At 39.7% G+C, this 22,850-nt stretch overlaps 1 protein-coding gene across 13 annotated transcripts in view; it reads right to left on the reverse strand.

The window, feature by feature from the left end:
* The window catches only part of LOC125971900 (unconventional myosin-XVIIIa), a 172,512-nt gene that overhangs the window by 37,262 nt on the left and 112,400 nt on the right, over positions 1–22,850 (reverse strand). For all 13 annotated transcript variants that reach the window (XM_049725041.2, XM_049725045.2, XM_049725043.2 and 10 more), the window contains 9 exons: positions 22,057–22,184; positions 20,732–20,886; positions 20,448–20,571; positions 15,524–15,631; positions 12,992–13,084; positions 10,862–10,972; positions 8,574–8,678; positions 7,878–8,024; positions 7,681–7,794 (listed from right to left, as the gene is read on the reverse strand). In XM_049725041.2, coding sequence (XP_049580998.1) covers positions 7,681–7,794; positions 7,878–8,024; positions 8,574–8,678; positions 10,862–10,972; positions 12,992–13,084; positions 15,524–15,631; positions 20,448–20,571; positions 20,732–20,886; positions 22,057–22,184 — 1,085 coding nt within the window. The remainder of the gene's footprint in view (positions 1–7,680; positions 7,795–7,877; positions 8,025–8,573; positions 8,679–10,861; positions 10,973–12,991; positions 13,085–15,523; positions 15,632–20,447; positions 20,572–20,731; positions 20,887–22,056; positions 22,185–22,850) is intronic.

Consider the following 22,850-nt stretch of genomic DNA (forward strand, 5'->3'; position numbering starts at 1 on the left):
AACCTGCATTGAGGATCCTCAAAGAAAAAAAAATTGAAAAAAGAATTGTAAAACCTTAAACTACTAAAATTAAGATGGGAAATAAGAACAGTAAATCTCTTGCTCTGCTCTTCTTTGAGATGAGAAGTTCATGGCAAGTAAATTTCTTAATTGCATGCAATACATGCTGAAGTGGAAGAAAATGTATGGAGCACAAGGAAATTTGAAATGTGGAAGAAGTGGTAGAAGTGCTAGAGTGTAGTTGAAATCTTCACAAAGAGATGAGAACGAATTCAAGAGACAAAAGCTCGAAAGATGAAAACTGATGCGGTCACAAGTGTTTGTCAGACCAGGAGACAATAAGGCCCCTGTGAGCAGGTGCAAGGCTGCAGCTCAAGCCGCGGCTCAAGCAAGGGGCAAGAGGAGTTTCCGGTCCTATGCAAATCATGTATCGAAATTTAAAAGATCTGAAACCTCTCCCATATGACAGCAAAACATGTCATTGTCAGGTTATCAAAAATCTTTTTAGATTGTTAGAGCCCCTGTCCACACAAGAAGTATGACAATGCTGTTTGTATGCCCAATTACAAATGAATAGGGATCAAATTGTGTTACACTGAAGTTAAAATATGCAAATCAAGTGGTAAAGAAATGCAACTTGCTTCTAGAAGATAAATAAATAAAATTAGAATGTGCTGTCCTTGTGTGCATGGGAGGGACCAGCTCATGATCGACCACAGGAAATGGCTAGCCTGTGACGAATCATTGGTGCTGGGACCTACCTTCCGCACGCGAGAAGTGTGCATGTGTGTGCGTATGTGTTAAATTGATGAAGATTGGCTAAACTTTTAGTATAAAGAAATGTGCTAGACTGTTGTCTATTCAATTTACACCGCAGAACAGAAACAATTTTGACAGATAAAAATGAGAGGAAAAGAGAGAAATCTGTTTGCGAGCAGAAACTAATCCACACTAGTGCATGTTAAGTGTCGAGCCAACATGAGAAATTCGAAGTAAACAAAACAACAGAACATGCTTTCGGGAATTGGAAGACGCTAAATTGTGAATTTAATATTTTGCAATGCTACATTTAATAGGAATAATTGATTGGTTGTGTTATAAGATTATACAAAATTCTAAATGCAAGCTAAATCTGAGAGATTGACTTCTTCAAATTTAAAAACAAAGAAAAAATTCAGATTAATTTGCCAGTTGTTTGTTTTAGTTAAGTTTTTTAATTGGTGGATTGTTCTACCAGGAAACTTGAGTTGAAAATGATATATGAATGTTGTGTGGTGAGCTTGGATGAAATGGGACCAATGTGATAAGAAGACTCCTTTTTGGACTGTGTGAGATGCATATGATGAGCATTGATGAATGATTGCCTGAATGAAAGGTTGAATGGTTGAAGTCGTTGGCGACTACTATAGAAAATTAGTAGAGCGACTTTGATGAAAGAGTGATTTTGAGCAGGTTGAATGCTAAAAAGAAAACACGTAGCTTTTGGATTGATAATTAACTACAGAAAAAACTGGAGAACCAGTAACACATGTAGAAGATGCGTGAACTGAGAAATTAAGAAGCGTTTTGGAGAGAAAGTCAAATTAAATGATGATGAAATCATATGTAGTAATACAACGCTTTACTACATATGGATTCTCTAAATCATACAATTGAGTAAAATAAAACATACGTTTTGATTCGTATTCAAATTTCTAAGATTCTTGTGATAAACAATGAGAAAACGATTGAAAAGTAACTAAAGAAACTACAAGAAAGTGAAAATGTCTAATCATTTGCTAGCTGAGTCGCTCCCCATTCGGGGAGGCCATCCATTTACTTGCTAAGCTAGTTGTCAAAACAGTCCAATTGCCACGAAAAGTAGCTATGTGCACGTGTGCAGTACACACACACACGAGATTGATAAGGTGTCAAGAGGTAACAAGCTTGCAGACAGAACCACAAAGCTGCAGCGCAAAAGACACTTCAAATTTTATATACACAAGAAGCAGATTAGATCACTGAAACATTTTTAAAGATGTGCAGCGACAAAGTCCATAGAAATTCAATTATGGACGAAAAAAGGGGCAAGATTAGAGAATGGCATCTATAAATGACCTACCCCACCAAAGAACCTATGCAAATGGTGAGCAATATTGAGCCATGGTGCGTGTCACATGGCTCAAGAGGAGGGATATGTCTCTCAACTTCCTTCGTCTTAACCCGGACAAAACTGAGATGTTGATAATTGGTCCTACTCGTTATCAACATTTATTTAAGGAAACCACTATAACTATAGATAACCGTACTATCACTCAGAGTGATACGGTAACTAATCTCGGGGTAATATTTGACCAAACGCTCTCCTTTCAAAAACACATTAAGAATATAACCAGGATTGCGTTTTTTCACCTTCGTAATATTGCTAAGATTCGTCCTATCCTCTCGACCGGGGATGCGGAAACTATTATACATGCGTTCGTCACGTCGCGCCTGGACTACTGTAATGTATTATTCTCTGGTCTTCCTAAATCCAGTATTAAAAGTCTACAGTTAGTGCAAAATGCCGCTGCGAGGCTGCTCTCACGGTCAAGAAAATTTGATCACATTACCCCAATATTAGCCGAATTACATTGGCTCCCGGTCCATTTAAGATGTGACTTCAAGGTTCTTCTACTAACCTATAAAGCACTGCATGGCTTGGCGCCTTCATATCTCGTCGACCTAGTCGTTCCTTATGTTCCGTCTCGTAACCTTCGTTCGCAAAACGCTAGTCTTTTAGTTATACCGAGGGCCAAGAAAATGTCTGCAGGGTCTAGAGCATTCTCTATTCGGGCTCCAGAGCTTTGGAATGCCCTACCAATGGATATTAGAACTACTACCTCAGTAGAAACATTTAAGACACGTTTAAAGACACATTTCTATGAGATGGCCTTTAACTAACTTGTGATGGCCGATTTGGCCGGAGTTTGTTCTGTTCTCTCTGCCCACCTCCTCCCCGGCTGGGGAGGGGGTTAGGTGGCTCAAAAGCGGATAGCGGCTGGCTGGATTCTCGGGGACCAGTTCGGGATGGGGGAGCTGCGGCTCGGCCCCCTTGAGGACACTGCCAGGACAATCGAGGGCACCTCCGACATCCATTTTTTTCATTGATTTTCATATTATGTATTACTTGTGTACTCTCTGCATCCATTATAACCTGGTGATCCTGAAAGGGGGATCCTTCCAATCTGTGGTCCCTTCTCAAGGTTTCTCATTTTCCCCTGGTAGGGGTTTTTTGAGTTTTTCCTTGCCCTTTTGGGAGCTTATGATCAGGGGATGCTTTGAGAATAATTGTCAATTTTGGCTATGTGAAGCCCTTTGAGACTGTTTGTGATTTAGGGCTATACAAATAAACTTGACTTGACTTGACTTGACTTGGATAGTGGGGCAGGTCAGTCAGCTTTATACAACATATGGATTTGATTCATATTCAAAACATTTTCAAAACAAAACATTTTTTTTTTTTGTAGAGCTGGTTTCAACAAAAACAAAAACACTGAATGCCTCCAATTTAAAAGATCAATTTGACCTTTGCAGGATGATCTGCTGTGTCGGATCTGGACTGCCATGAAAGTATGATGTTTATATGTGTACTTTGTCAACAACCTCTGTAGATGTTAAAGAATGGGATGAATATCTAGAATGAATGTGGATAATTTGTTTCAGGTAACTAACTATAAGAGTAACTGAAAAAAAGAAACAATTGATTGCTTATGGCAAAACAAGCTGCAAAGACAGAAAAAAAATTGAATATGTCATATGTATGGATTTGCGACCAATTATTTATGTTGTACCGTTGCCATTGACCAAAGATTGTGTGAAATCTGTCACGTCTACTGGATTGTGAAGTGTGTGATAGAGCAGTCTATATAATATCCATTGAGAGAAAAAAGAAAAAAAAAGAAGCCATTGCTTTCAGAAAATGTAGTCAAGCGAAATTGTATATACATCAACATGCCAAGATCTGGGGAAAAAGCTGGTAAAAAACAAAATATCTTTAAATTTGAGAGGCGACGATGATTTGACCGAAATTGATGCAATTGGAGTCCCTAGAGGAGTTCCTGATTAATAAGAATTAAATGACCAAATTGCAGCGGGATGGGAGTCCTCCATTTGCTGCTGGTGAACGATGAACAAGAACGTAGACAGGATAAATTACATCCATTACAACATGCAGAAATTGGGCAAACGGACACAAGCGGGGCTCGAGGCAGTGCATGAACAGCTAGCCACGCCTTCCCCAATGTCGATCCAGAACCACAATGCTCATGATATGTTGTTGTCTGAGAAAGGAGGCGTCTGCGCAATGTTTGGAGAACAATGCTGCACCTTCACCCCCAACAACACCGCCCCTGATGGACGCCATTGTGTCCTCAATTTTACCATCAGTTGCAGTATTGCTGCTATGCTCACCTTGTGTGGATGTTGCATACCGTGTCTTTGTGCTCTGTTTAATCGTCTCGTCACTACAGTAATATCTATCGCCCATGGAGGACGAGATTGCTCAGATATACCTAATGTCTGAGCGGCAACATGATGATGTTGATGGCAAAATTCCTACATCTGTGTTACCAGACTTTTCCCAGATCCGTGGGATTCTGAATGATGACATCCCAACGTTTATCCTTTGGTGTAAACATATTTGTCCTCATGAATGTGATCCGACGACTGAGGGTCGAGAAAAGGGGTTGTTTACGGTGATGTGTGAATTTGAGCAAATATGTGATAAACAGTGGGGAAATGTCAGGATAATTAGTTTTGTAGAAGCGCTGGCCGGCCTGAACCGGAGGTCTCATACCTTCGCTCAAGGCCAACACATCTGCCAGGTTTGAGGGAGTTCTTATACTCCCTTCCTTGTCTTATCTGTGAGAGGCCCTCACTAGTTATGAACAGAACACCTTTGTTCTTTGTCTAGCTAAAGAGAAGTTCTTTATCTATTATACCTTGTAGTTTCTATTTATGAATTGTTGTTGACCGGGACAGTTTTTAAGTTATCCCATATTTACTCAATGTTTGGTTTAGTAGACTTCATGCAAGTTATCTCACATCTGCTTAACGTTTGTTGGAGTGTATGCACGAGAGGTATCTGATGATTTACTCATCATTATTATTGTGTGAAACGTAGCAAGAAAGTCTAGAGCATTGTTTTACAGGGACACGGCATCCAAGAGTTGGATATCAAGATGCCGACCCTTACCGCCCTGGACTTGCAGACGGTGCCTGTGATCAGCTATTCTGGACAAATCTCAATGTGACTGTTAGAGGATGAACAATACCACAAGTGGCCTACACAGAGAGACCAGCTGGAGTGAATTACACATGTTACATCCAAGGTAACGTGACCCACGTCTGCGTTAACGATGACTGCTCTCCAGGAGGAGACTGGATGGGAGCTTTGGACATCGCCGCTGTGCGCCAGGATGAGAGAGCCGTTTTCAAGGTGTAAGGGCTCTACTACCAACATGGCTGCACCATCGGACGGGACCTACTTCGTCCAGAAGTTCGGAAGCACTGCCTCACCTGCATCCTATGAGTGCACGTGCCTGTTCAGAACGGATCGTGGTTTTGTGGTCACAAGAGTTGTCCGATGCTGCCTGCCAACTGGATACGAGTGTGTGCGCCAGTGTGTGTGACAGACCACACCTACAGACTAGAACATCATCAGCTGACGAGAACACGAGCACATATACAACTTCTTAGACGTGACAGATGTGATAATGATAATGGGACGTGGATTGCGTAGATGCTGTTCTGTTGAGCATGTTTTACAGAAACTTGATGATTTGACCATAGAAAATGCTTCGCAAGAGATGGATACAATGATGTACTGTTTCTGTGTTTTTGTTTTTGTTTTTTATTGTTAGCATTCTGGTCGCCTAGGGCAAAGGGACCGTATAAGAATTTCCCTGCTAATAACATCTGGCCAGCAGGTTTTTCGCTTACACAATAAGTTTGATCTGGGGTATTAAGGTAATGCCTCATCTTCACTGGAAAGTGTTGCTATCATTGTTTGTTGTTTTTTATTTTTACTATTCTTCTTTCTTCATTATACATGTATATATGTTTTTTTTACTTGTCTTTGTTGTTTGGGGTGGCATAATCATATGATAAAACAGGAGGGAGATGTTAGGGTTTTTCAGATTATCCTTATCGTATGATTATGTTGGAATGCAACTGGTAATAAATAACCTACCTTGTCTCATCCTACACAAGGTCGTAAAACACCCCCTGACTAGCACAAGGGCTTCCTATTCAGTCTACTCTTGCCCCCACTCTTTCTCTTAATAAATATGTCCTTGCAGTTGGGAGGGTTTTCAGACTTCATTCCTGGAGCGAGTGAACTCTCCACCTGCAGGTGTCTAAAAGAACTTGCTTGTCTCCCGTGTGGTTCTTGCAAAATAAGTTGGAGTGAGCAAATCTCTAACACCTTGGTTTTCGAACGTCCCGGTTCTCGAACAAATCGGTATTCGAACAAAAAATTCGGATGTCGGACGAAATTCTCATTACTCTGAGGATTGCATCAACTCTAATCATGCCTCCAAAGGAAGCAAGTGGGAGCAGTAAAGCTATCCTAAAACACAAAGACGCTCCGAAAGCAATGCGACAGTGAGCGCCCGGCGCGCTGCGGCTGCGTGATTGGACAAAATTAAGCTCCCTGCGCACTGAGGTCCACTTAAATTTTGGAAAGTGAAACCAGGACTTTAAAAATATTTTCTAAATTTCAGTGACGGCTCTGTCACAATAATGCGACCAGTGCGGTGCAGTTGCGCGCTCGGCGACGCGCTACAGTTGTGCGTTCGGCGGTGCGCTGCAGTTGCGCGATCGGACAAAAAAGGCGGGGTTTTTTTGGGCTCGGAACGGATTAAATTTTTCCCATTATTTGCAATGAGAGAACATGATTCGGAATTCGAACGATTCACTTCTCGAACAGCCTTCTGGAATGGATTGTGGTCGAAAACCGAGGCTCCACTGTATAGGCATTCGTAAATAGAGGTATCACTGTATAGTGTATTCCTGATTAGTTTAATGTTGTCCTCATTAAAAAATAGCTATTTTATCTTAAGAATAAGGACATTTTTAAGTGACCCCAAACTTTTGAACGGTAGTGTGTAAATTTTGGTTCTATTTCAAAATGCGGTAAACATTTACAGTCATCCCTTGTTTTACATGGGAGATGCGTAAAGTCGTCTGATGTTAAAGTCAAAGTGGAGTTCTTATTCAGTCTAACGACCAATTCAAAGAAGCATAAGAAGATTGAAGTTCCTACAAACCTCATGTGGGACAGCTACTTTGTATAGTATTTGCACTACCTTGCCCAGTCAAGTTTTCAATTCAAATCTACAGGTATTCCGTTAAAAAATCGGAATTTAAGCAGGCTCAATGAGCACTTAAATCAGACAGATGTAAACACACAAAACAGAAATGATAAGACTTAAAAAAGGGAATTTTCTAATTCTGTCCAGATGGAGCAGCTATATAAAAGCCTTACTGCAACCTCCACAAGATCACCACCAATCAATCATTCATCTCAAATGCCATGACAGCATTGCTTCTTCCAGTGATAAATGACATACCACAATTCTATCACTGTCAACTGTGGTGACGAAAAATTTAGTAAAGATACTTAAAAAGATGAGGGAACAAAAAAAGAATAATACTGACTGCCTGTTTTGTTTTGGAGATATCTTCCATTTGGACATGCAGGTCTTCAATCTCCTCCTCCATGGATTTACGGGATTTAACTGCAGCTGCACAAGTGAATTCAGATTCCTCCAGCTAAACACAGAATAGAAGAGAATAAGAAGGTGCAATTTATCAAACAAAGTCTTCAGTTCTACTGCAAATGAATAGCAGATTACCTGGTTCTTTAGTTGAGCGATCTCGCGCTTGCTGGGCGCATTGTTCTTTATGTGGTCTAACATGATCTGAGCATCCGCCAGTAAAGTCTTGGTCCTCTTTAGGTCTTTCCTCAGACGTTTCTCAGTCTCACTGTCACCACTTCTCACCTGAGGGTGGAAATAAGACTGGACTTGTAAAATTGAAGGTTACAATATTGTTTATCTTTGTATTGTATCACGAATTGTGGTGTGTTTTTAAATAGCATCAGTGCAAATTAATATAGAACTGGTATAATGTCAAAATTAATTTCTGCTGTTGGCGAGCCTGTATGTATCGTGAGTGGCTGTCCACCCATCGAGTTTAAAATTAGACAACTACTGGTACATCTTCCTCTGAGCACCCTGGTTCCGAAGAGGTGTCAATGAACCTATGATTAAGCTGGGCAAAGATCTTTTATTTTAAATTTTTATGTATATGGTATTGATAAGCGATTCAGAAGATAAATGAATGAATGGAAACAAGCTTGTCAAAGCCAAAAACCAAACCAAGCTGCAGTTATAGTCCGATTTAGATGTTCAGTAGAGACAAACAGCCATATCGCTCCAAAACAAACATTGCTTTGTTTGAATGTTTAATTTCAGTATGCAATATTAAAAGACGCAGTTTTACCCACTGGACATTTAATGAGACCCCAATAATCATACATCAACTTGTACCTTGTCCTGGGCTGACAGAAACTTTGACTCCATCTCTCTTTTCTCTTTGAGAACCTTCTGCTTTTCGTCATACTCCTCTTCGAGCTGGACTTCCATTTGTTTTAACTAGCAAAACACAAAAACAACAAAAACATTTACAGTACACTAAAGTAAATCAAGTTTTGTGTCATCAATATGTAAGTTCAAATTGGAATTTTGCAATTTTATCAAGTGTCATAAAAAAACATGGTGCAACTTTTCATGCAAGCACACGCACACAACCACACAAAAGCAAAAAGGACCTGTAGCAATAATCGCCAGTTGCCATTGCACACAACCCATGATTCTTCAAGGAACTGACATGAGTTCCTATGTTAGTAACTTGAGGACCAGGACATGCACATTCCAGCGCGCAACCCGACTTTGCCATCAGATAGCAGGAATTCCTCAAGTCATACTGAACAACCATTAAGAAAATTGAAGAACCACATGCATATACAGTATAATTTCAAGAAGAACTTTGTGATATTGTACGTGTTACATGGTGTGTTTGATTTCTGTTTGTTCTGCACAGTTCCTTACCTAGATTAATCTGTTTGAAGAAGAGTTATAGTTTAGAATTACAATGTGCTATGTCCTCCAGATTTACTCATGGTGATATTCCTTGAACACTGATTAGATTTCAAAGCTAGTATAGTTATTATATGCAAAGTATAATTCTAAATTACCAAAAACATGACTGTGAGTCATCTTAACTCCGTTCTGTTCAAATTACAGTTATTTGAATAAGGGCTGGTATTGGGTTACAAAGCCTCTCCCAGCCTCGACTTGAGCTGGAGGCGGGGTCTGGGGTCTACAAGTATGAAGTTGATGCCACTTCCTGTCTCTCATGCTCTTCAACCACTCTTCAACCGCTCTTCAACCGCTCTTCAACCGCTCTTCAACAGCTCTTCAACATCTTTTCAACGCTCTGTGGGCGTACCACCCTTTTATGACCCTCCAGGAGCCTGGGGCCTTGTTCCTTTGTTTCACTGCTAGCAAGTGGGCGGCGGTGGCCTTACCCTGAGACCCAGCTGCCACGTGTCCTTGGTATTTTTGCTATGAGAACTACTTTGATCTTGGCTGTGTGCCAGCACTGTGGACCGCGTTCCGCTGCTCTACGGAGACAGCGAGGATGGCCTTACCTTGGCTAACGCGAGGTAAGCACCGGTACACTGATACAAGGCTCCCCTAACCACGTGCAGTGCAAAACCAGCCTTTTCTCTGTTTTTCTATTTTTTATTTATCCTTCAACTATTCCCCCAACTCCCATCTTTCACTCGATAACCACTTCCAGCTCATCCATCCAAGGCAATCAGTGAAGGCAACTTATCAGGGTATTGGTGCCTAAATTGAGTACCAGGAGTTAAGTTGATTCATGGTCACCCTTTTGAGCGTTAACACAGTTTCATGCCCAAATCGTTTATTTTGAGTTGCTTTTATTGTTCATCTCGTCTATCCGATGACATTCTCATTCTTTGCTATCCTTTGACTGTTGTTAGTTGTTTTTTTATGTCACTATAATTCCCATGTAGATTTAGAGAAATGTCTACATCATAAAGCTGCATTGGTTATTAAGTGTGTCTAAAGCCTTTCAAAATGAACTCAAACTTTTTAACTGTCGCCGCCTTCTACTTAATGACTGTTTTCAAGTTTTTTGTCTGTTTAAGCCTTTTTAAACAATGTGGTGCCCCTCGTGGTGGTTGAACGTACTATAGGCAGCAGAATTCCGCCAGCATTAACTAATGAATTAATTATGTAATTAGCTAATTGATAATTAATTAATTGTTAAATTAATTTGATCATTAATTACCCCATATTTGCGACACACCTTTATATTGAACATCCTCTACTAGTAATGGCAATTCTAGCTCTTTTTAGACAACTGACTCTTAAAGCAACACCTCTTTTCAGATTTATGTTGTTTTAATTATTACCAAAACACAACAACATTATGGCCATATGCACTGTTTTTTAGGTTAATTAGGTTTATTATAAAATGACTATGCCATTATTTATTTTCTACAATAAGTCTTAAATATTAAAAAAAAGCTTTATTATTTACAATTAAACTTAACATTTTACATTTTTAACTTTTTTCTTCTAAACTGCGGTACACAGATGAAGTCCATAACGCTACAAAATATAAATTAAAAGGCGTAAAAAATAAACAATCAGCATCCAGACAACTTGTTTATAGTTAAGATTCTCTCATTCACTAACCAATTATGAAAATAATGTATTATGATTTATTTAATGAACCACCTTACCTTTTTGCTGCATGACTGTCTGATTTCTTCGACCTCATCGTCTTTGCTCTCTATATCCTTGGAATGGGTTTGACGCAGACGCTCCATCTCCATCTCAAGACGTAATTTAGCCTAGAAAAAAAATATTTAAAAAAATAAAGATTAAACATACATATATGCATACATTATCTGCATTTACAAGAAAGCAGGAAGCAGAAGTTTGACAAGGAAGAATTGACATTTTCATTTGTATTTCAAGGTACTATTCATTTTGAACTTACAGAAGATACAAAAATCTGCACACTACTGATCAAATGCCAGGTTTTTGTGATATGAAAAAGGAGTCAAGACAGAGAATGTCAAATCCTTTTTCACCATCCTGGTAAACTACAAAATCCATCAACTCCAAATTGGTCACCAGGCAGTCACAGGGCACATATGTATGGAGATGAACAACCATTCACACACATTTTCACCCTGTCACTGAGTGGGAACTGAACTCAAGCTGTCTACACACAAGTCTGGCAAGTGCACCATTGCACCATCTGTGACCAACCTATAACATGAACAAATCAATTGATTTTTTTTTTTTTTTTGGAGAGTTAAAAAAAGAGAGTGATAATGAGATTACAAAAGTGTAACTAGAAATGTGGATGTGAGGAGAATTCACCAATTACATTCAAAGCAAAGTTTGCCACCCTCACAGTTTTGGCTGAAGAAAACAGCCAATAAGCACAATACTACCAGCACCATGCTTTACAGTAGTTGTGGCATTCTTTTGGTGATAAGCAGTGTTGCACCAAACATTTGGGAATCAAGGTTAAGTTCCACCTCGGCTTCATTTCAGCATTACACAGTTGTCCACATACAGTTGAATGGATTGGAGATTCCATGTGTTTGATTTTCTTTGTGCAGAAAAAAAGCTTGCCATCCTGAAATAATAGCCTAAACATATAAATCAGGCGGGACATTGTTGTCACATGTAAATAACAGCCATAACGATGATGATAATGATAATGATAATGATGGCATCATTTCCTACAGCTCATGTTGCTGTCAACCTCTCAGCAGTCTCCATGACCAATTTCCTCTTTGACTTTCCATCAATTTTGAAGGAACATCTTGTTAAGAAGGCCACATTTTCTCTTTCTTTTTCTTTTTCTGTGTTGCATAATATAATTAATAATACTAATAATAATAATAATACATTTTATTTATAAGGCGCCTTTCAAGGCACTCAAGGTCGCCGATTTAATTAATGTCTTGGAAATTCTTTTAAGCCCTTCTCCCAAATGCTACATATTTTTTCCTATTTCTCACCTTGGGAAAAAATGTTTTTTTAATTTTTTTTTGTGGTTATACATGTAGAGGTCATGTTATTGGTGGATTTTTTTTTTTTTTTTTAAACAATTTATCTTGGTCTCATTCTTTCACATACAAAATATGGGAGAGGGTGTGCAGATTTTTTTATGCCCACTGTTAGTCCAGAGGACTTGGTTCTTTGTGACATTAGGGTGAAAATAGTGGAAAAACAAATGGGGTATGGATGGCTGGACCGCTGATATGTCATGTTGTTACTCAAAAGTATTGGAATGCGGGCTTGAATCAATGGCATTTTTGTGCGGAATTTGCTGGGTAGGTTCCCTTCTGGATACTCTAGCTTCTGCCCACAATGCAAAAATATATATGTTAGGTGAGTATGAGTGGCTGTTTGCGTCTATGCATCAGTCCTGCCATCAACTCGTGATCACGCTCGGACGTGCCTGGCAGTGCAATCAACATTTTATTGAGTACTTTACTGAAAAATATCTTCTAATGAATGAAATCAGTTTTAGGTTTTCATACAGTGGACACCTGCATACCTTTTGGCACACGTGGGTTTGCATGAAAGTAGATCCCACTCCCCTCCTCCGTAAATAGCAGGGGTCCACTGTAATTCAACCGTGTGTCAATTTGGTGGGCTTTTATTTGGGCATTCATTTATTAGGTTGTGTGTTTTCATCCAAACACCTCTGAAATGTCATCAGATTAGACCAAAGGGAACTTTTTTTTCTTTTGTTATGAGCTAGAGGCATCTTTTTTTCTGTTTGTGACTACCTATTTCATATGCCAAATTACAAATGCAAATTGCTTTGTTGGTCTGTACTGTACCTGTTCCAACATCTGTATGGTTCCTGCTTGCTCGTCAAGCTCCTCCTCCTGGTCCTTTACCTTTGCCTCCATATCACGAAGCTGCTTCCTCACCTGAATAATTACAAAAATATCAAACTTTTACTTACTTTACTTACTTTTTTTTGTTTTGTAATATGATTGTATTAATTAAGTCCATTTCCTTTTCGTATTTCAGATAGAACCATAAGATAAAATGTATGCGATAATATATGATATGATGTCGTGTTGTCAAAATAAAATTTTCACTTCAGTACGATACCTGGATGAAATACCTCAATACCGGTACTGAAATGTTATCACGGCAAAAACTTAAAACAGCAGTAAAAAATAAATGAAATAATAGCTATAATAATGGAGCGCTAAGCGACTTAAATGTTGTTTTATTTGCATTCATTAAAAACAAATACTCAAATCTTATAACGCCAAGCATATTTCATGAGTATAATTTTTTTCCCCTTAAAAGCCTGATGAATTAGATCAGATACATTACACGAATAATTATAATTATAATCCTTAGTGGGCAGTAATCTTCAATCAGATGGCTTTGACCTTGCAAGATGGCCATAACTAAAAAAAAAAAAAACGATTTCGCAATCGCAAATTTCGATGAGGTTAAGGTAGTATAAGGTTGGATTTTTTACTGAGACACCATTATAAAGTAAACAGTTATGAGGTACAATGTCAAATCCACAAAGAATGAACTGCGGCCACTGATGGCACCTTTAATTGCTCTTCATTTGGATTTATTTGGCTAACGCCTATTACAGATGGACTTCCGCCTTCGTTCAACGGTAGACACACTGCACAGCGTCCCCGTCCGCGTTGGAACACTTTGGCTGATTGTTGTTGCTTCATTTTTAAGTACCGATATTTGGGAATCACGGTACCATGTCATTTTTGCCAGCTAAAATTAGTAATGATGCTTGGTACAATACTAATATGATATGATATATGAATTGATTATATGAAAGATGTACCGTAATTTCCGGACTATAAGCCGCGACTTTTTTCCAAAATTCTGGACCCTGCGGCTTATAGTCAGGTGCGGCTTATATAAGATTTTTTTCGTGATTTTTGTGATGACTTGATCACTTTTACTCTTAACACTATTATATACAGTAAAAGCTACAAAACAAACTGACAAATAACTCATTTTCAAATTAGATGAGTAAAAACTGGTCAAATATTAAAAAAAAAAAGATATTAAAAGTGAAGACAATTTGCAATTCTAGTAATGACACGAATTTGATGCACAATTTGTCTTCGCGGGCCACATAGAATGATGTGGCGGGCCGTATCTGGCCCCCGGGCTTTGAGTTTGACACCTGTGCCCCTTTCTCTTACTCTGCCATGTCACTCAGAGATTACACAAAGCAGTAGCACTGTTTGGACCATCTGCATTGTATTAAAACCCAATCAATCAGCATTTAAATTCAATTCTTCTGACATTTTGCTCACCAAAAACAAGTTGTAATTACTGTGAACTTTTAATGCATTTTATTCAGAAGGTTACTTTGAACCTTAAACGGCGGCGCGGCGTACTTATGGATTTTTACGGCCTCCGGCCTCCAGGGGGCGCTCTAGCAGGAAGCAAGAGCGAGACAGGCGAAGTAGAGATAATGCGCCGAAGAAGACGTGCTCGTTTGTTTTTACATTTCGCGCATCACGCACACACCCGCATTCACACAAAGACAGGAAGCTTTTATACACAAACCGTCATTATGGGTGTCAAAAGAAATGCATATGATGCCGCTTTTAAGCTATACGTGTCGCTCGCTAGTTTAATGTAATTTAGCGCTTCGTGCATGAATAAGATTAGCATGAACAGACCCTTTTCACACTCGAAGAAATGCATAAAACCGACGACGAAAGAGAGACTGAGAAAGTGTGAGGCGAAGGATATCTAACGCTATTCCAATCGGACACTAAGGAGGAAGACTTCGATGGTTTCAGTGCACAGGAGGAAGATGAAGACGGCTCTTTTTTTACTTTTACTGGCATGTTTTTTTTAACCAGCCCTGTTAGTGCTGTGCCACCGTATTGCTGCTGTGTTACCGCCGCGTCTCAGTGACTTTGCTGTGTTACTTCCGTGTTGCTGCGGTATTACTGCCGCGTCACAGGCAGTGTTTGGAAAGAAATGTTAAGGTATGTTATTAAAGCTTTAAAAAAACTTTCTGTGTCCAGTCTTTCTTTGCTAATAACTCGCGTGCACACTTCTGCGTTGCTGCGGTACTACTGCTGCGTCACAGGCAATGTTTAGAAAGACATGTTCAAGTATGTTATTAAAACGTTAAAAAGGCTTTCTATGTACTGTCTTTCTTTGTAAAAAACTCGTGTGCACGTGCGGCTTATAGACCGGTGCGGCTTATATAAGAAAAAAACTGAAATATCCCTGAAATTTAGCTGGTGTGGCTTATAATCCGGTGCGGTTTATAGTCTGGAAATTACGGTAGTATAAAACACACCCTTGTATTGTCGTAAATTTATGCTACAAAGTCAGGGCAAAAAAACCTTAGCCAGTGATGCTTCATCCTTGGACTCTTGAGAGTTGAGATCCTGCAGCTCAGCTTCTAGCTGGTCCAATTTAAGATTGACTGCACACACCTCCAAGTCCTTGTCCTGTAGAACCAAACAGAGCAGAGGCCAAGCAGGTCAGCATGACCATACAATACAAAAGAAAGGAAGAACCAGAAACAAATCACTGTGGACAAAACTCCTACACAGTTTCCATTATCAAATTCAAGTACATACATTTAAAGGGGAAGTCAACCCCAAATTATTCTTTGTAATAATATGTTCGGTGCAACACAAGTCTTCGAGGAGAATGACATACCAGCAAATCGGTGTGACTTCTGCTGTTGCCTTTGCAAGACCAGTTCAGATATGCGTTATCGCGAATTTACACGACATTCAGGTGTGTTCGGCCATCTGCGGACGGGGAGGGAGGGGTGGGCGGGGCAATGACATACCAGCTCTGCCGAACCCCTGAAGCCGCCTCACCGAACCCCTAGGGTTCGATCGAACCCAGGTTAAGAACCACTGATTTATATGTTTGAAACAATTATTTAATGTTCCAATAAAAAAAAATATGCACTTAAATGGTTTCACATACATTTATTGGCACACAAATAATGTACAGATGAGCGGGTGACCCTACTTCGCGGATTTCACTTATCGCGGGTGGTTTTTGGAACCAATTATCCGCGATAAACGAGGGATTACTGTATACATAATACAGAAAATAAAACACAAAGATAATTTCAGACATACCAATTAAGAACCTGGAAAAGTAATAGGCTGCAGGACTAGGCTTATTATTGTCGAATCAATACTATGACAATAAATAGAGCAGAATATCTACACAGTTTCAGATGCGATGTTGTGTTGTTTGTGCAGACTACATTCAGTTAGTTACAGGTGTAACCAATATTAAAACTACGTAGAGAGCTGTCCATTTGAGGAAAAAATAAGTGATTGTGACGATGATGGAACATTTAATGGGCAATGGGAACTCAATCAGCAGTAGAACTGAAGAATACAAAGAATGCAAAGGTTTGGTGAGGTCTAGTATGTGAGTATGACGCAGTTATTTTAAACAAAGGATTTGCAACTACATATTAGGTCTTTCATTTGTCATGTAACATGGGGAATGGGGAGGACAGATGGTGCAAAAAGTGAATATGGATTGGTCCCAGGAATAAATTGGCAAGTCTGAAATTCCAAATTTTAGCGGCGGATGGTACAAAATTTGAATTGAGAAATATTGAATAAATAGGCAGAGCTAAAATTCCAAATTTTAGCGGCAGATGGTACTAAATTTGAATTGAAAATTACTGAATAAATTGGCATTGTTGAAATTCCAAATTTGGCCAAAAGATGGCGCCAAACCGATACATGAGACCAAAGAGGGCCAAATTAAGCTGAACTAGCAAAAATAGAGATAAACAGGAACACGGGGTAGGATTGTGGGTCACGCACGGAAGCACAAATGTGGTTTTTATTTTTGATTTTAATTTCTTTGCTCGGCTAAAATATATTCTGTAACATTTTAAGCAATATTATCAGTCAATTGGATTAAGGTGCCCGCTACTATGAAAATGGTGGTGTGTTAAACGATGATTAAAAGAAATAGATCAAAGGTTTGGATTTTAATTTTATGGTTGTTTGAAGTGTAACTTTGAAGAGTAATATTCATAAAAAGAGAAGTGAAGAAAAGAGGAAGTGAGGGGCTTGCTGAGGGCTAGCTGTACATTTGGTGGAAAATAATGCGGGGGACAAATGAAGGGCGGAAACAGCTGCCGAAAAGCAACAGGTGTATGAGCGTGGGAAACTGGGAAATCTTACCCTATGGGGGGGAGGTATAGGTGCCAGAAGAGAGCGGGGGGGGGGGGGGGGGGGGGGGGGCAGAGAAGTCTATAAAAACACAATAAATAGAGCAGAATATCTACACAGTTTCAGATGCGATGTTGTGTTGTTTGTGCAGACTACATTCACTTAGTTACAGGTGTAACCAATATTAAAACTACGTAGAGAGCTGTCCATTTGAGGAAAAAATAAGTGATTGTGAAGATGATGGAACATTTAATGGGCAATGGGAACTCAGAAGTAGAACTGAAGGCTCTCTCCCCCAAAGAGCGCTCATACGTGAAGAAGCCCGAAGGAGTTTCAAGATTTTTTCCAAGTCCCGGGATCTTTGTGTGAGACGCAGGATCGTTGCTTGGATTAACTTGGATTTACTCAAAAGAATTGGACTGGACAACATTGCATGAGGAACTAGGTGAGGGGAACGACTTTTCTGTATTTACGCGAGGGGGGAACAGTCATCGGGCCGTCGGTCCTCTCGAGGCCAACCTATTTCCCTAATTTGGATTTTAGAAATAAGATCGAATTGATCACTCGACTTTATTTCCACCCAAAAATAGCACCCAAATGGTAGCTACCTTTTCCTTCTTTCATGATCTATGTTTTGCAATCAAGGTACTCCGGGATTGAATGATTTTATTTGCACGGGTATCAGTGAGTGAAGTTGTTCAGTTTTTGGAGGAATTAAGATTTGTAATTGTATTTCATGTTTCTTCAATAAATGTGTCTTATATGTAGTATATTCATCTAATTCGTTGTGAGCCAATTTGTATGCTATGTACAATCGATTGTTTGGGGTTGATTTGATAATTTGATTTATAGACGGGTGATTATTATAGTACAAAATCGTACCGTGATAAATAGAAATAACGAAGGTGTTTAAATCAGATTATTTGGATTAGTGTAGAATTAAAAGTATTTTAATTGTCCGTTGGGCGCGGGCCCTTTCCTATTTTTGTCGGGCCGCGTCAAAAGCTGAACTGCACAAGTTTGAGGGATTAAATTGCCTTCAAAATTAATTGCAGGATAAATATAATTCGAGTAGGACATTTGGATTCGTTTCAAGAGAAATATTATTCCTTTTAAACAATCGAGTTGGGTGAACTATTCCAACGGTTAAGTGTTTATATATAATAAAGGGAAATGTGCTTTCGGCAGTTTGCAAACATATTTTTAAGGTTGTGTTAAACTTATAATCATATTAATATAATATCTAGTATTGGAGTGCTCGTGTGGATTGGTGGGTGGCGAAGAATGTGCAGGCAAACTGCATGAACTTGTTTTCTTTGAAGTGTTGTGGAATAGGCCCAGACAGGGAGTACCGGACGAGAACACCTCAAGGTCGGTGAGAAACGAGAACAACAGCACGTCTATGTGGTCGGGCTTCGCGGGAAAATCCAACCGCCTGACCTCAGCGATAACATCGACACGGGGAGGAGATGGCCATCGGCCAATCATCTCACAATATTTTGCATGCTTTAATATTCATATTGTGTTTCTTCAAAACTGGGCAACCCGGAAGAATGTGTCGTCTTTTGGTGGTCACAAAAACGCACGAGTTTTAGTGTGAGGGACCCGGGACCCAGGCCTGTATTAGTGCGCTTTGTCAGGAATAAACAATTGGTAAATTTGGTCTGATTGATCTACTGGTCTTCTCTTTGACAGAACGAACTCGCAAAATTGTTAGGTGCGCCAGTGTGTGGATTAGGACATAGCAATTTATGTGTTAAGTGTTGATCGCAATTTGGAGTCAGATCAATAACTAAAATCCGTAACCTAACAATATAAAATGTTAGAATTAATCATTCAAATGCATTAACTTCCTTCTCAAATACTATTACTGTCATACTTCTATTAATTTGATTCTTTTTCAAATAAAGGCAAGTAGGCTCGCTACTTGAGCGACAAAGTAGAACAGACCCATATCACCAGTTACTTCGGCAAAACTAGTGCTAGGGTGCGCTAGACCAACGAATCCCTGAGGTCTTAACAAAGACATCTAAAAATATCCGTAACATAACAAAAGCATCAGACTATCGAAGGGGGCCATCATTATGGCGCGGTCATTTCTAAGACTTGCCTCGAATTGAGTTACTCGGCACGCGCTTCGGGTGACTTGAAAGGGATTGGCTTCATAAAGAAATTAGATTGATTCTGGTAGAATTAATTTAACTCGAGTGGTTAGATTACGGACGAGTCCCTTCACCCCGGCTCATCGAACCCGTTACCGGGGAGCCGGTGGCACTTTGACAAAAAGTGTGCGTTTGACGCACTTCAATCTAAGTCTGAAACATTTTCTTACGTACCCAAAAAGTGTTTTCTTACAAATACAGTCAAACCTCGGTTTTCGAACGTCCCGGTTCTCGAACAAATCGAAATTCGAACAAAAAACAAACAAAAAACAAAAACAATTGAGTTTTTTTTTTTTTGCTTCAGTTGTCGAACAAATTTCAGAGATCGAACCTCGCGAGATGAGCCGAGAGGATCCGAAAAAACCCGACCGCGCGGCCCGGATGCCAACTGACTCCGTTGTTATTGTATTTTCGTTACTTTGAGGATTGTATTAACCCCTAATCATGCCTCCAAAGAAAGCAAGTGGGAGCAGTAAAGCCATCCTAAAACACAAAGGTGCTCTTAAAGCAATGCGACAGTGAGGGCCCGGCGTGCTGCGGTTGCGCGATCGGACCAAACTAAGCTCCCTGTGCACTGAGGTCCACTTACATTTTGGAAAATACATCAGGACTTTAAAAATATTTTCTAAATTTCAGCGACGGCTCTGTCACAATAATGCGACCAGCGCGGTGCAGTTGCGCGGTCGGTTGCGCGCTACGGTTGCACGCTTGGCGGTGCGGTGCAGTTGCGTGATCGGACAAAAATGTGCAAATGAAAAAATGCTTAAAAAATGCGGGTTTTTTTTGTCTTGGAACGGATTAAAAATGTTTCCAGTATTTGTAATGGGAAAAATAAATCTCCTGTCTCATGTTCATCTTTTAACTAACTTAATATCCCCAACACAAAACATACTATAAAAAAGACATGCAAATTGAGCAAGTGTATACTGTACATACAGTACCTCAACCTGCTGTCTGAGACTGAAGGCCTCTCCAGTCAGCATATCTTTCTCTCGTGCCAGTTTCTCTCTGAAGGCCTTTTCTCTCTGCACCTCGTCCTGGGCTGCACTGAGCTCACTGTCGAACCTGCACAGAAACACAAATAACACAGATTTCTAACATGAAAAGACTAAGAAACAGAGCATGTTTCTGCTCTGTTGACATTTACAGTATGTGGCTTGATTGAGAGACCGAGATTAGATTAGACAGTGGGAGTGCATTTTTCTCTGCTTGGGCATATACTGACTTTCTCTGCTTCTTCTCCAGATCATGGTTGCGGCTCTGTTGGCCTTCCAGGTGAAGTTTGGTGTCCTGCAGTTCGGCTGTGAGTCTCTGTGTTTTTTTCTTTAGCAGCTGGATATTTCGTTGTGATTCCTCATTATCAGCCTGTAGGTCACCAATCTATACAAACCGAATGGAAATAAATGTGTTTTACATTTGGCATAGTTGTATATTCCAATATTTGTGTTCTTTACTTTAGCTGATTCTTCATTATCAGCCTCTAGGTCACCGATCTACACAAACCCAATGGGGAAAAAATGAGGTTTACATCTGACAGTTGTATATTCAAATATTAGACTACTCATTTTGTCAGGAACCTCCCACATCCCAAAAACATGCTTGGTAGGCCGATTGAGCACTCCAAATAGGTGTGAGTGCGAGTACGGATGGTTGTTCTTCTCTGTGTGCCCTGCGATTGGCTGGCAACCGGTTTAGGGTGTCCTACGCCTACTGCCTTAATTGTGTGCAAGGGGAAATTCAATTGAGATGCTAAAGTGGGAATGGGAATGTGGCCAGTTTGTAGGGTCACATAATTGTTGTTGACATTAGGCACAGAACCTTACAGATTTTTTCTGAATGGTTAAACTGTGATAGTGACTCTTGTAGTACCATTTTTAAAACCATTAATATTTATTGAAAAAACACTCACAGTTTGCAAAACTCTAAGCACCATCACTGCTTAGCACTGAGTTTGTAATTCTGTAACACACACTTTGAATGCCCAGCACTCGAATTGCAAACGTGTAGAATCAACTCATTACTTGGGCTCAATTTTCAAATGATCAACACACTCCTTGCAAATCCATACATGTTTAGCTATTTTTACACTATTCTGCAACATTTAACAGGAGGAAACTATTTTAGATAGTTCACTGCAATCAGCCTGAGCAGTAGAAATAAGCCACGGGGTAAGCTGTTTATGTGGACGACAACAGAGGGAAGGCAGAGTGAGATTTGTAGGGGACTGAGGAAGGACACGTGGAGGTGACCGACTACCCGCCATCCGCCACAACCAATTGAACCCTGGGTTGACTGACTCCTGGCTCTGCAGTCCTTAGCCTTGGGGTTCAATTAACTTTTACATCCGACACTGTTATTTTAAGCAGACTGTCTTTGTTGATTGCCATGACTTAGATGAAGATGAGTTTGCCTTTTATGACTAATTTAAGGTAAATCCAAAGTGTTCACATATTTTTTCTTGCAATGTAAACCAGTCAAAACAACTGCCATTATTAGAATAGATGATGCCATTGGTGTGCCATTGTATGCATGATGCGATTATTTTCTTACCCTTCTCTCCAGCTGCCGTTTGCTCTGCTGCTCAACTTCCAGCTTGTCATCAAACTCCTGCTGCAGTCGCTTCTTGGTAAATTCAATTTCTCTGATAGCTCTTTCATACTTCAGTCTCCACTCTCCCCCTGCCACATTACCACATTTGGAGTTCACACTTCAGAACTGAAGTTTAATTGATTTGGTCCCAATTGTAATTTTAAAAAGGAACCAAAGACAACATTTCTGAGTGTGCATTCTGCACACTGCTTGTCAGGATTAAGATTCAGGGGTTTAGGAAATGATAACTAGACCATTTCACCGAACTGGTGTGATTTGTTTTTGGTAAAGTTTTAAAATCAATATTACATTGCTGTCTCACTTGCAAATCCGAATAATATTGAACATCAATTGAGTGACGAAAAAAAAAATGTGTAGGCGCATCTTTCGAATGATGGCCCATCAAATATCGGGTTGATTTGACATGCCCACTTTGGGGTTCCACGCCCACTTTTGGGATCCAGGAGTCGCACATAAAATTTTGGACCAGAGTGTTTGTGTACCGTATTAAAAAAATCTGATTTAAATAACACTGAATCTATTGGCGACTTTAAACCTTCACACAGTATTATATGTATTGTTTTTAAATATCTACATTGGTTCATCTTCAGAGGGCCAAGACCCCCATGCCCCCACCCCTACTAGTGACACACTTGGCTCATAGTGAAGGAGTTGGATAATCAGTTTTTATTGGCTCAAAATGCTGATGAAATGTGTCTGTTGATGGGGTAAAAAGCTCATTTTCATCATCATCA

Source organism: Syngnathus scovelli, chromosome 7, assembly GCF_024217435.2.
Source record: "Syngnathus scovelli strain Florida chromosome 7, RoL_Ssco_1.2, whole genome shotgun sequence".
Classification (NCBI taxonomy): Eukaryota; Metazoa; Chordata; class Actinopteri; order Syngnathiformes; family Syngnathidae; genus Syngnathus; species Syngnathus scovelli.